We start from the raw sequence: 12,500 nt of genomic DNA on the forward strand, positions 1-12,500 counted from the left end.
ATTAGAAACCATTCCAGGAGACCACTTCATGAAGCAGACTGAGAGAATACCAAGAGTGTGCAAAGCTGTCATGAAGGAAAAAGGGGGCTACTTTACAGAATTTAAAATATAAAACAGATTCTGCTTTATTTAACACTTTTTTGTTCATTACATAATTCCATATATGTTATTTCATAGTTTGGATGTCTTCAGTATTAATCTACAGTGTTTACAATCATTACAATAAATACAAACCCTTGAATGAGAAGGTGTTTTGACACTTTTGACAGGTAGTGTATGTCAATGCTTAAAAATGCTTTGTTTATTAGAGCGACTGTCTAATCATGATAATTATCCACTGCAGGAAGCAAGATCTGCTTTGAATCTGCCTCCCCCGATGAAACACGGCTCTGTGTCACAGAAATCTCCCTATCAAACTGATTCATCCGTTTACTCCAAGTATGTTCCTTCCTAACTTTTCTGATGACATCATTAAGCTGGTTTGTTTTAAAGAGGGAAATAACAACAAACGTGTGTTCTCTGCAGCTTTTATATTATCCTGTTTTCTATTAAACTATTTACATGATTCATTTCTGTAACTGTTAATATTAGGAGATTGTTAAAGCGTGTTGTTGTTTTAAATTGATCCTGATAACATTATTTATCATCAAGTCATAAACAGACATTTTGATCAGTTTAACTGCTAAATTGTGATTCAGTTGCCCTCTTGTATGAGTGAAAGGGAAGAGGATATTTTCTAATGTCTGGGGAAATCATTTCTCACAGATTTGTTATGCTGATAAAAGGTTAAAAAATAAAATTTTAATTCTTTTATTCATGCTTTGATTCACTTTTGTGCTTGCAGACCTTACTACAGTATTAAAAAAATGCATGATTATTTCTGTTATCACTTCTGTTTCCATTACTGTTTATGCTGACTCGAAGCAGGGAATTATTATTTGTTAAAATTAAATTTGTTCAACATTTTTGTATTTGATATCCTGGTATAAGAATAATGAGATGTATGAATAAGATGTCTGGGAGCTCACAAATTCTGAATTTAGAATATTATGAAATGATTATCTTACACTGTAGCTCAAAGCTTTTCTTTTACTATAATCTCATTACTCACACGTGTATTCATTTATTTTTGTTTGTTGCATCTTCCTGCTTAGCTTTAAATCAATATTAAAACTTTCATATTTCTGTGCTGTGGTGTTTTCTTTATGAAGATTCATATATAATACAGAAGAGTGAAGTTGGACTTGTCTTGTACTACTGTTACTTTTAAAGAGTGCTGGAAAAATATGTGAACAAAATAATGTAGGTACTTTTCTAAAAGTTAGAGTCCTGCATTAAACATTTTGACTGGAATAGATTTACAAAACCTTAAAATCAAATCTTTAAATTTCATGTCATAACCTGTAAAAGCATATAACATTGCTGCTATAATACTGGTTTATTTGCATTAAACACAAATATATATACATATAAATATATATACATATAAATATATATACATATAAATATATATATATATATATATATATATATATATATATATATATATATATATATATATTTATAATTTCTCCAAATGTAACTGCACAATATTGACCTTCAGACTGCCCATCTCTTTAAACCAGATTGTTTGAAGCCAAGTGACTTATTATTTGGTATAATCTAACCTCATGAAGTCAAATAAAACTTTACAAACCTACAGTTCACTTTCAATCAGATTCAGCCACACTTGATGCTATGAAAAAATGACAATGACAAGCATTTTTATGCCTAGACAGCTGTTTAAATCACACTGATAGCCCATTGTATATGTGTTTTTAACTTATGAATCGCATATCCACATTAATTGATTGAGGCTCACGGTCTGTTCCGCAGCCACTGTCCACTCAGCCCACCAGGAGCTGCCTGCTGCTGACAGACAGCTGTGAGCCAAACGTAAACAGAGACTCCCCTTTTTTCCATAAAGGAATCCTGAATGTTTGTTTATTTATTCAGACAATTTTAGTTATGTTATTGCAGTTATAACAAAACAAAAGAAAAGCTAGTAGAAAACTTTCAGGCACATTAGGGCCCCCCCTCCCCTCTTGGGCCCTAGGTAGTCAGTCCCACTTGTCCCCCACTACGACGCCCCTGGTTACAATCAGTGGTGGACAGTAACAGAGTAAACTTACTTGAGTACTGTACTTAAGTACATTTTTTGAGGATCTGTTTACTTGAGTATTATATTTTGGGGGTACTTATCACTTTTACTCCACTACATTCAGAAGACAATTATTATACTTTGACTCCACTACATTTCTATCAGTGCTTGAGTTACCCTCTACTTTATCTTTGAAGTCAGCTCATGAATTTGTGGAGCAAACAGAGCAGATTTCACTCAGATCAGGCAGTTCATGTAGAGGTGGTAATGATGGCTCTAATTCTCCACCTGAGCACCCATGGTCATATCTTCAGCCCGTGTTAGAGGTTTTTGAAATGAAGAATGATATGTATCATTTGAAATGTTCTCTGTGTTTCCCACTCTGCCCAAACATACAAACATTCACAGTCCAACCTGAGAGAGCGTGTTGAGCTACGTAACGTTTGTTTAACTCCAGATGAACATTTCAAACTAAGGTGTCTGTGCTTGGAGTAACTTAGTGTCTGTTTTTATTCTATGGTATAGTTTTTAGAGATTTCAAGTAATGGTTTCTAGATAAACATGATGTAACAGAATGTATTTCTATGTATTCTTGACTGCACTTATGTATTTTGAAAATACAACATTTTGAGTTTTTTTAAAAAGTACTTTGAATACTTCAGTATTTTTAAAAGCGAGTACTTCAGTACTTTAACTCAAGTAATAATCTGACAGAGCAACTTTCACTTGTTTTGGAGTAATATTTGACCAGGAGGATCTATACTCTGACTTAAGTACTGAAGCTGTGGACTACTTTGTCCACCACTGGTTACAATCCACATATAATGTAGTTAGATGAATAAACAATATATAAATATAAATTAAAGAGTTACACATTAATGTAACGATACAAAAGTGTTGGAGAATTATAATATGTCACAATTGACGCTATTTTATCCACTCATCAATTTGTCAAAACTGTCAATTTAAAAACAGCGACATACGAAGTCTCATCACAAAGGCGGGGGATTCTCCTTCTGCTGTTCACTACTTATGTACTTCTATTTTTGGTATACAGACGATTTTACATTTTTTTCACAATGAAAATAAAACTGCTATTCTACCTTTATCAAAATATTTAAAAAACTGACGAAGAAACCACAAGTCAACCCACATTTTGACATTGCGCCACCCCTCTTAGCTTAAATGGTCTCGTCCGTGTCTCCCCAGCATCAGACGCACATGTTGGGTGTGTTGTGCTCTGCTGAGGATTGCAGCGATATTACAGCATATAGCTAAACGCCTGTGGACTGTCACGTTGTCGTGTGCTCTTTGCACATCAGTCACAATGCGATAAGCCTCATAGAGAGAGGAAAAAGTAACAAAAATCAAAGTTACTGTGAGAAACGCTTTGAGGACAGAGGCTGTCAGGCTAGCCGGCGTGACTGCAGGCGAGACCACTAGGCTTCCCCGGACTGAAGGTATGTACAACCATACACTGCTACATACATGACTTCAATGCAAGAAAACAAATCAAACCGTGCACAGCTGTGTTCAGGTTATATTAGCTAGAGGAGACCTCTTAGTTTGTCAGAAAGAGAGGAGACACTGAGCTAACAGCCAGGTGCTGAGCAATGCCACGTAGCTAGCCGGCAGACTGGAGCTTACAGCCGGGGAAGTTTGTGCACAATCACTGCTGGGGGAACCAGGGTGGACCTGCACACAGGACTACACTGATACTGTACTTGAGGGCAGGGACTTAGACCAGAATGATAAGGAGTGTGTATAGGCTTTCTAAAACACAGTTTCAGATGCAAAGAATGAGATTGTGCTGCTTTATTTGACCTGTAGCCCCCATTTAAGACTGTACCTGGGGCTTGTTCCACCTCGATCAGATGATACCAGGGGGCCTACAACTAGGGTTGCCAACTTTCTCACTACTAAATAAGGGACAGGTGCACAGTGCCATGGTGGTGTGAGCATGATGTGTGAATTCAGCATATATTCATATTCTGATGCAACTGGAAATGCACAAAGTGTGTATATTCCCTTTAATCCTTACTGTATCATTATGTAACCTCATATGAATAAACCTCAAAGAAACCACAGTTTGGCTCTTTACATCAAAAAACAGGCAAAAGAAAAATTTAATCCAAATGTACTTTTTCCATGGAGACTTTTTGCTGCTCCTGACTGACTCAAGCAGTCTTTTGTCCTTTTGCACATCCAGAGAGAAGTCCTTACATGACGAGTCACAGGTTATAGATATTTGAAGTTCATGTTTGATCAGCTCTGTGCTGCATCTGCTTCTTGAGTCTGACCATTTAATGGCCATCAGAGAGAAAATCCACTTCACATTTCTTTTGCAGGACTTGGAGCATTTGCGCTGTATACATGATCACACATATAGGCACATGATCTGCCACTGGCCCACTGCCGTTTGATCTGATCTAGGATCTGTAGGGTTCAGTCTGCTGTATTTACATGAGTTAATAGTCAATATATGGGACAATTGAGGTCCTGCATGAAACAAACCAATTTAGCCCAATATACAGGATGTCCCGGCTAATACGGGACAGTCTGCCACCCTGGACCAGAATGATAAAGAAGTGTGTATAGGCTTTTTAAAACACAGTTTCAGATGCAAAAAATGAGATTGTACTGCTTTTATTTCACCTCTAGACCTCATTGAACACTATACCTGGGGCTTGTTGCACCTGGACCAGATGATACCAGGGGGTCTACAGTCTAACAATAAAGGGGAATCTTCATGTTTACCCGTACTACCTGGTCCAATGTGGTCCAGATGAGATATAAAGGAGTGAAATCAGACATTCTTATATTTCATAAATAGTCTAAAGCAGGGGTGCCCAAAATGTGGGTCGGGACCCCCTGGTTGGTCGCGAGACACAAATGGTGGGTCGTGAGATGTCTTCCAGAATTAAAAAAAAAACGTATCTAAAAATAGTACAGTTAAAGCTAGGGTTGGTAGTCACGGAAAACTAGCATAAGTTTGAATGTAGCATTTCCTCAGGACTCCGTCTAACCCCTCCCCCCCTCCCCTCGGAGCTCCTCATAAACGACGCCCCCAGAACACATAATGGTGACTGATTCAAAACCGGTCCTCAGCAAAACATTATCATAGTGAAAGTTAAAAACACAAACAAACATGGCTGCTGTTAGTACTCACAACTGTCATGCTAGCATTATCCAGTTGTACCGGTGACACGATATCAGGAGAAAAGTTATAACACATATATAATACTGTAACAGCTCTACTGTTTGTTAAACGGGTTCAGTGTAGATGTTCTTAATTCCTACAGTGTTGACGGTCAGTGAAGGCATCAGGAGAGGTGTAGAGTGTGTGAGCGGGAGAGAGGAGAGACAAGAGGAGAAGTTTTTCATTCATTCAAACATTGATTGTTGTTTTGTTGGTTGTCGTGATCACGGCCGACAGTGACCGGTTATTAAAGATCAACGTGTTCATGAATCAGCTCGTCATCACTACAGCGTCCGGACGGACAGACGCTACAGTCATGGCCAAAAGTTTTGAGAATGACACAAATATTACATTTTCACAAAGTCTGCTTTTTCAGTTTTTATAATGGCAATTTGCATATACTCCAGAATGTTATGAGGAGTGATCAGTTCAACTGCAATTAATTGCAAAGTCCCTCTTTGCCTTGAAAATGAACTTTATCACCAAAAACACATTTCCACTGCATTTCAGCCCTGCCACAAAAGGACCAGCTAACATCATTTCAATGACACACAGGTGTCACACACATTAACACAGGTGTGGGTGTTGATGAGGACAAGGCTGGCGATCAATCTGTCATGATTGAGTGACTGGACACTTTAAAAGGAAGATGGTGCATGACACCATTGTTCCTCATCTGTTAGCCATGGTTACCTGCAAGGAAACACGTGCAGCCATCATTGCATTGCACAAAAAGGGCCTAACAGGGAAGTTTATAGCAGCGAGTAAGATTGCACCTCAGTCAACCGTCTATCCAATTATCAAGAACTTCAAGGAGAGAGGTTCAATTGTTGCCAAACAGGCTCCAGGGCGCCCAAGAAAGTCCAGCAAGCGCCAGGACCGTCTCCTGAAGGTGTTAAAGCTGTGGGATCGGACCACCACCAGTGCAGAGCTTGCTCAGGAATGGCAGCAGGCAGGTGTGAGTGCATCTGCACGCACAGTGAGGCGAAGACTTTTGGAGGAAGGCCTGGTGTCAAGGAGGGCAGCAAAGAAGCCACTTCTCTCCAGTAAAAACATCAGGGACAGACTGATATTCTGCAGAAGGTACAGGGACTGGACTGCTGAGGACTGGGGTAAAGTCATTTTCTCTGATGAATCCCCTTTCCCATTGTTTGGGGCATCTGGAGGAAGGCTTGTTCGGAGAAGACGAGGTGAGCGCTACCATCAGTCCCGTCTCTTGCCAACAGTGAAGCATCCTGAGACCATTCATGTGTGGGGTTGCTTTTCGGTCGAGGGAGTGGGCTCTCTCACAATCTTGCCTAAAAACACAGCCATGAATAAAGAATGGTACCAGAACGTCCTCCCAGAGCAACTTCTCCCAACCATCCAAGGGCAGTTTGGTGATGAAGAATGCCTTTTCCAGCATGATGGAGCACCTTGCCATAAAGCAAAAGTCATAACAATATGGCTCGGGGAACAAAACATTAAGATTTTGGGCCCTTGGCCAGGAAACTCCCCAGATCTTAATCCCATTGAGAACTTGTGGTCAATCCTCAAGAGGCGGGTGGACAATCAAAAACCCACAAATTCTGACAAACTCCAAGCATTGATTATGCAAGAATGGACTGCCATCAGTCAGGATTTGGTCCAGAAGTTGATTGACAGCATGCCAGGGAGAATTGCAGAGGTCTTGAAAAAGAAGGGTCAACACTGCAAATATTGACTTATTGCATGAATTCTGTGTAATTCTCAATAAAAGCTTTTGATACTTATGAAATGCTTCTAATTGTATTTCATTATACCATAGAAACATCTGACAAAAACACCTAAAAACCCTGAAGCAGCAGACTTTGTGAAAATGTAATATTTTTGTCATTCTCAAAACTTTTGGCCATGACTGTACAATATAAATTTCTGTAGGACTTACTAGATGTCATGAATTCTTCTGCTTGTCAGAGCCCCCGTGGTGAGAGCTCTTTAGACTCTGATCCGGACTACAGTCCTGAGCAAAGCACCTCATCGGGTCAGAGGGGACAGGCCCGAGGTCGAGCGAGAGGGGCAGTAAATAGAGTCAGGGGAAGCAGAGGCAGGAGACGGGGAGTGCACGCCGGGGAAATGTACGCGCAGGAGGCGGGCAGAACGGCTGGACGGGATTTGATTTGTTTATAAAATTGGACCCTAAAGGTGGTGATTGGTTGGTGTTTTCGCAGGTTTACTCCGGCTGTAGATAGCAGCTTTTTTTCACTCTTTTTTAAGAACACATTATGTATTGATTACCATCGGGACATAAAGATCATTTTAACCAGTATGACAAAAAGTGGATCTAAATCTGATTACCAACCCCAGCTTTAATATAAGATAAGATAAGATAAGATCCTCCTTTATTCGTCCCACAATGGGGAAATTCATGGAGTTACAGCAGCAAACAAAAAGGTGTACAGAACAAGAATCTCAACAAGAATATATACAGAAAAGAAATGTCCATCAAAGACGACAGCTTGGCCATAATCCTCCTGTCAGCCACCACCTCCACAGGGTCCAGGACTGAGCTGGCCTTCTTCACCAGTTAGTTCGGTCTTGCTCTCCTGTATCCTGTCCGCCCACAGCAGGTGAAATCCTTCCAATGTGGCGTTCGTGTCCGGTGCTAGCTCTGTTAGCATGATGCTACTCTGCCAGTATTCCCTCTGGTGCTGGGTTAGCTCGTCCACCTTATCGTAGATAGATCTTACAGTCCCCATAACGGTGGGTGGAAGGACAGGTCGAACGGAAAGAAATTATACACATTATAGTAAAAAATATCCACAAAAATAGTAGCAAAATTAGCTAAATTTGAAATAAAACATTGAAAGTATAAACTGTAATGAGTTTGCTGCCTTTCTTTTCTCCAGATGACTCCTAAGTTTAGGGTTAGTGAACAGTTAATTATCAAAGCATCAGTAGCAGCAGGTTCATTCATAACAGCACAGGAAACACAGACACATGCTCATATAGGTAGGGTCATTTTCTGCAGACCAGCTAAATGAAGCCACTTTAAATCACTTTGAGGGACAGTGGGGGCCACGAGTCTTTGGCACCTTTATTTTGGGGGTCACGGGCTGAAAGGTTTGGGAACCCCTTGACTAGATGATACCAGGGGGTCTACAGGCTTATTGAAACACAGATTAAAATTTGTGAAACCTTAATTGTATTTGTGGAAATACTAAAAAGGGGAATCTTCATGTTTACTCTTATTACCTGGTCCATGGCGGTCCAGATGTGTTATAAAGGAGTGAAATCAGCCTTTATTGCATGTTCACTAATAATCTAAAGGTTTCACAAATCTAAAAACACATAAGAAAAAGAAGTTTTTCCTCTCCGCTGTAACTAGCTAAATACTGCGATGTGTAATGCTCATGGTGGATTAAGGTGGGGTCAGACTGAGTCTTATCCTGTCTTGGTGTTGGGTCTCTGTTCATAATTTGACATAGAGTGGTCTAGACCTGCTCTGTTTGTAAAAGAGTCTTGAGATAACATTTGTTGTGATTTGGCACGATATAAATAAAGACTGATTGATTAGTTGATTGAAGACCCTCTGGGATAATCAATCCACATCTGACAAGTCTAGGTATGGTGGTTCTAGATCAGGACCAGATGTAATGTGGACCAGAAGTTTAAAAAAAACAGGGAATTTTGTCTTTTGCATTTTCACAAATAATCTAAACATTTTACAAATCTAAAAACACTTCAAGACCCTCTGGGATGATCTAATCCACATCTGACAGGTCTAGGTATGGTAATGTGGTCCAGAGGTTTTTAAGAAAGACAACAAAAACAGGGAACTCAGCCTTTTTTTTTTTTGCAGCTTCACAACTGGGATAAAGGTTTCACAAGACGTGCATTGTGTTTTAAAAGGTCAGTATTCTCTCTGGGATTATCTAGTCCAGATCTGACAAGTTAGAGTAAAGTGGTTTGGGATCAGGACCGTGTTCAATGTGGTCTAAGGGTCAAAATAAACAGTGAAATTAGCTTCTTTCATTTTTTGCATTTTTACTTAAGATTGCAACATCCACTAATAACAGATTAATCTGGAGGAAGACATGCAGCAAATGGTAGAGGCCGGGAGTCGAACCCATGACAGCTGCGACGAGGACTGTAGCCTGGGGCGCGCGCTCAGACCACTTGGAATTAAATCTGAGTTTTAAACCCTGGAAAAGGGAACTCGTATCTTCCTTTCGTTGCATTAGTCATAGCAGGAAAGCTTTATTTATTTATCACCTTTAAAAAAAGAGAGGCAGTCCAGAGTGCTTAAGAACGACATTTAAAAGCATAACTTTGTGCAGAAAGACGGGTAATACAAAGGTTGTAATATCTCTCTCTCCCCTGTATTTTCCCATCAGGCTTTGAGGTTTGCTGCCGTGCGACACCATGAGCTCCAGGGTGTGTAAGAACTGCGGCAGCTCGGACATCGATGTGGACCAGGCGAGAGGCGATGCCGTCTGTATGGGCTGCGGCTCCGTGCTGGAGGACAACATCATCGTGTCCGAGGTGGAGTTCGTGGAGACGGGAGGCGGAGGATCGTCGGCTGTCGGACAGTTTGTGTCCTCAGAAGGTGAGAAGGATGAAATGGAGAGGAGAAAGTTCCTGCTGATGAGAAAGGTTTGACAGATGTCACAGTGACAGAGGCTTCAACCAAATCTAACTTTTGTCACGTTATTTGATGCAGGGATGGACCATGATTTTTACAACCTTCCTTATTTACAAAAAAACAACGTTCATGGGACTATGACCTTAAAGGTGACATATCATGCAAAATGGACTTTTTAATGGTTCTTTACCTGAAATATGTTTCCCTGGCATGTCTACAAACCCCCCGAGAATGAAAAGAATCCATTCTGCCCCTGTTCTGATTTCTACACCTTTCTGTAAATGTGTGTGAAACGAGCCGTTTCAGACTTCAGTGTTTTTGTTACGTAACAACAATATCCGGTCTGTCACGGAGTCAGAGCTCGGAGCTTGTTCAGCCCATAGACTGTATAAAATACAACTCAACCCCCCTCCGTTTTTCATTCCCTGCACACGTGTGGTAACAAGGAGCTTAGGAGGGAGGCATGCTAGTTGTAGGCTGTCTTAAAGCTAGGGTTGGTAGCCTCAGAAAACTAGCATGAATTTGAATGTAGCATTTCCTCATGACTCCGTCTAACCCCTCCCCTCCTCCCTTGGAGCTCCTCCAAAACGACGCCCCCCCGCTCACATGCACGAGCGCCGCTGATTCTCGACCATATGACGGTGACTGATTCAAAACCGGTCCTCACCAAAACATTCTCATAGTGAAAGTTAAAAACACAAACAAACATGGCTGCTGTTAGTACTCACAACTGTCATTCTAGCATTATCCAGTTGTCATGGTGACAAGATATCAGGAGAAAAGTTATAACACATATATAATACTGTAACAGCTCTACTGTTTGTTAAACGTGTTCAGTGTAGATGTTCTTAATTCCTACAGTGTTGACAGTCAGTGAAGGCATCAGGAGAGGTGTAGAGTGTGTGAGCTGGAGAGAGGAGAGACAAGAGGAGAAGTTCTTCATTCATTCAAACATTGATTGTTGTTTTGTTGGTTGGCGTGATCACGGCCGACAGTGACCGGTTATTAAAGATCAACGTGTTCACCAATCGGCTCGTCATCCCTACAGCGTCCGGACGGACGCTACAATAAATCTATATTTTCTGTAGGACTTACTGAATGTCATTAATTATTCTGCTTGTTGGTGAGAGCTTTTTAGACTCTGATCCGGACTACAGTCCTGAGCAAAGCACTTCATCAGGTCAGAGGGGACAGGCCCGAGGACGAGCGAGAGGGGCAGTAAATAGAGTCAGGGGAAGTAGAGGCAGGAGACGGGGACTCGGAGGAGTGAACGCCGGGGAAATGTACGCGCAGGAGGAGGGCAGAACGGCTGAAAGGGATTTGATTGGTTTAAAATTTGGGGAGCCAAAAAACGGTGATTGGTTAGTGTTTTCCCAGGTTTACTCCGGCTGTAGATAGCAGCTTTTTTTCACTCTTTTTTAGGAACACATTATGTATTGATTACCATCAGGACATAAAGATCATTTTAACCAGTATGACAAAAAGTGGATCTAAATCTAATTACCAACCCCAGCTTTAATAAACACAAAGGTCGGTTTTACTCTCCACGTCTGCAGATTTGAAGATCTAGTGGATGATTTTTATTTATCATGGATAAGTGCTAGCGCCAGTTAGCATAGCCACATAGCTACATGTTCGTAGCTGTGTATCAAGACACACGTCGACATACTGATAAATAAAACAACAAGAAACACTAAATCTGTGACCAATGGTTCAGAAAGGTCCTGCTGCAGGCGCCTCTCCGTCAGGATCAGATTCTGGATCAGATTCAGAGGGTTGAAGTAACGTGATCTCTGAGCAGCCGTGTATATTCAGCCAACATGTAAACATTAGATCAACGTGCTGGAGAGCCGACGCACATCCACTTCCTGAGGGGGCGTGGTCAGAGAGAAAACAGACTGTTCTGAGGAGGACTGAAGAAGAGGGGTTTTCAGGCATGCCAAAATCTGATTTCAAAGTGTTTTTTTGAGCATAAACTTTAAAGACATGTTTTGGGGACCTCTTAGACCAATATATATTGATGAAAAAAGCGTGATATGTCACCTTTTAACTTAAAAATAATCTTTTCACTTTTTTTATTGGTGCCTGGTTATAATGTGGTACTCCTACCAGACGGAGGCTGTAGAGCACCTGAAGGCTGTTTGCTAACTGTATTATAAAACAGTGAAAAAAGGGGAAAACATGAACCACAGCTGCTGGTCAGACTGGTGTAACACTGCGAGATCCAGAACCTGAGAGAGGCTTCAGTGTTTTGGGGTTTAGAAGCAACACGAGCGCCAGTTTTACAAAGCTGCTCTGTGAATTCATACATGTGCATGTTGGTCCACAGCTGCTTATCTGTGTGTAACATTTACCTTGAGGCTATCTTTGACCTTCAGCCTTCAGGATTTCTCACACTGGCTGAACCACAAGTGTTCCTGCCTGTATTGTAGTTCCCCAGCTGTCCACTAGAGGGTGCTATCAGATCACACCACAGAACTTTTGTACTACTTTTTCCTGCAGAGTAGATGTTGTTAGGTTGTGACATGATGCATTCACAGTTCTGGTGAGATTTAATA

At 40.9% G+C, this 12,500-nt stretch overlaps 1 protein-coding gene across 1 annotated transcript in view; it reads left to right on the plus strand.

Moving 5' to 3' along the window:
- Positions 1-3,328: 3,328 nt before the first annotated feature.
- LOC117806437 (transcription factor IIIB 90 kDa subunit-like) overlaps positions 3,329-12,500 on the plus strand; it is a 180,820-nt gene continuing 171,648 nt past the window's right edge. Inside the window, exons 1-2 of the mRNA XM_034675382.1 lie at positions 3,329-3,600; positions 9,695-9,906. Of these exons, the coding sequence (XP_034531273.1) occupies positions 9,723-9,906 (184 nt within the window). The 5' untranslated portion in view covers positions 3,329-3,600; positions 9,695-9,722. The remainder of the gene's footprint in view (positions 3,601-9,694; positions 9,907-12,500) is intronic.

This window comes from Notolabrus celidotus, chromosome 22, assembly GCF_009762535.1.
Source record: "Notolabrus celidotus isolate fNotCel1 chromosome 22, fNotCel1.pri, whole genome shotgun sequence".
NCBI lineage: Eukaryota > Metazoa > Chordata > Actinopteri > Labriformes > Labridae > Notolabrus > Notolabrus celidotus.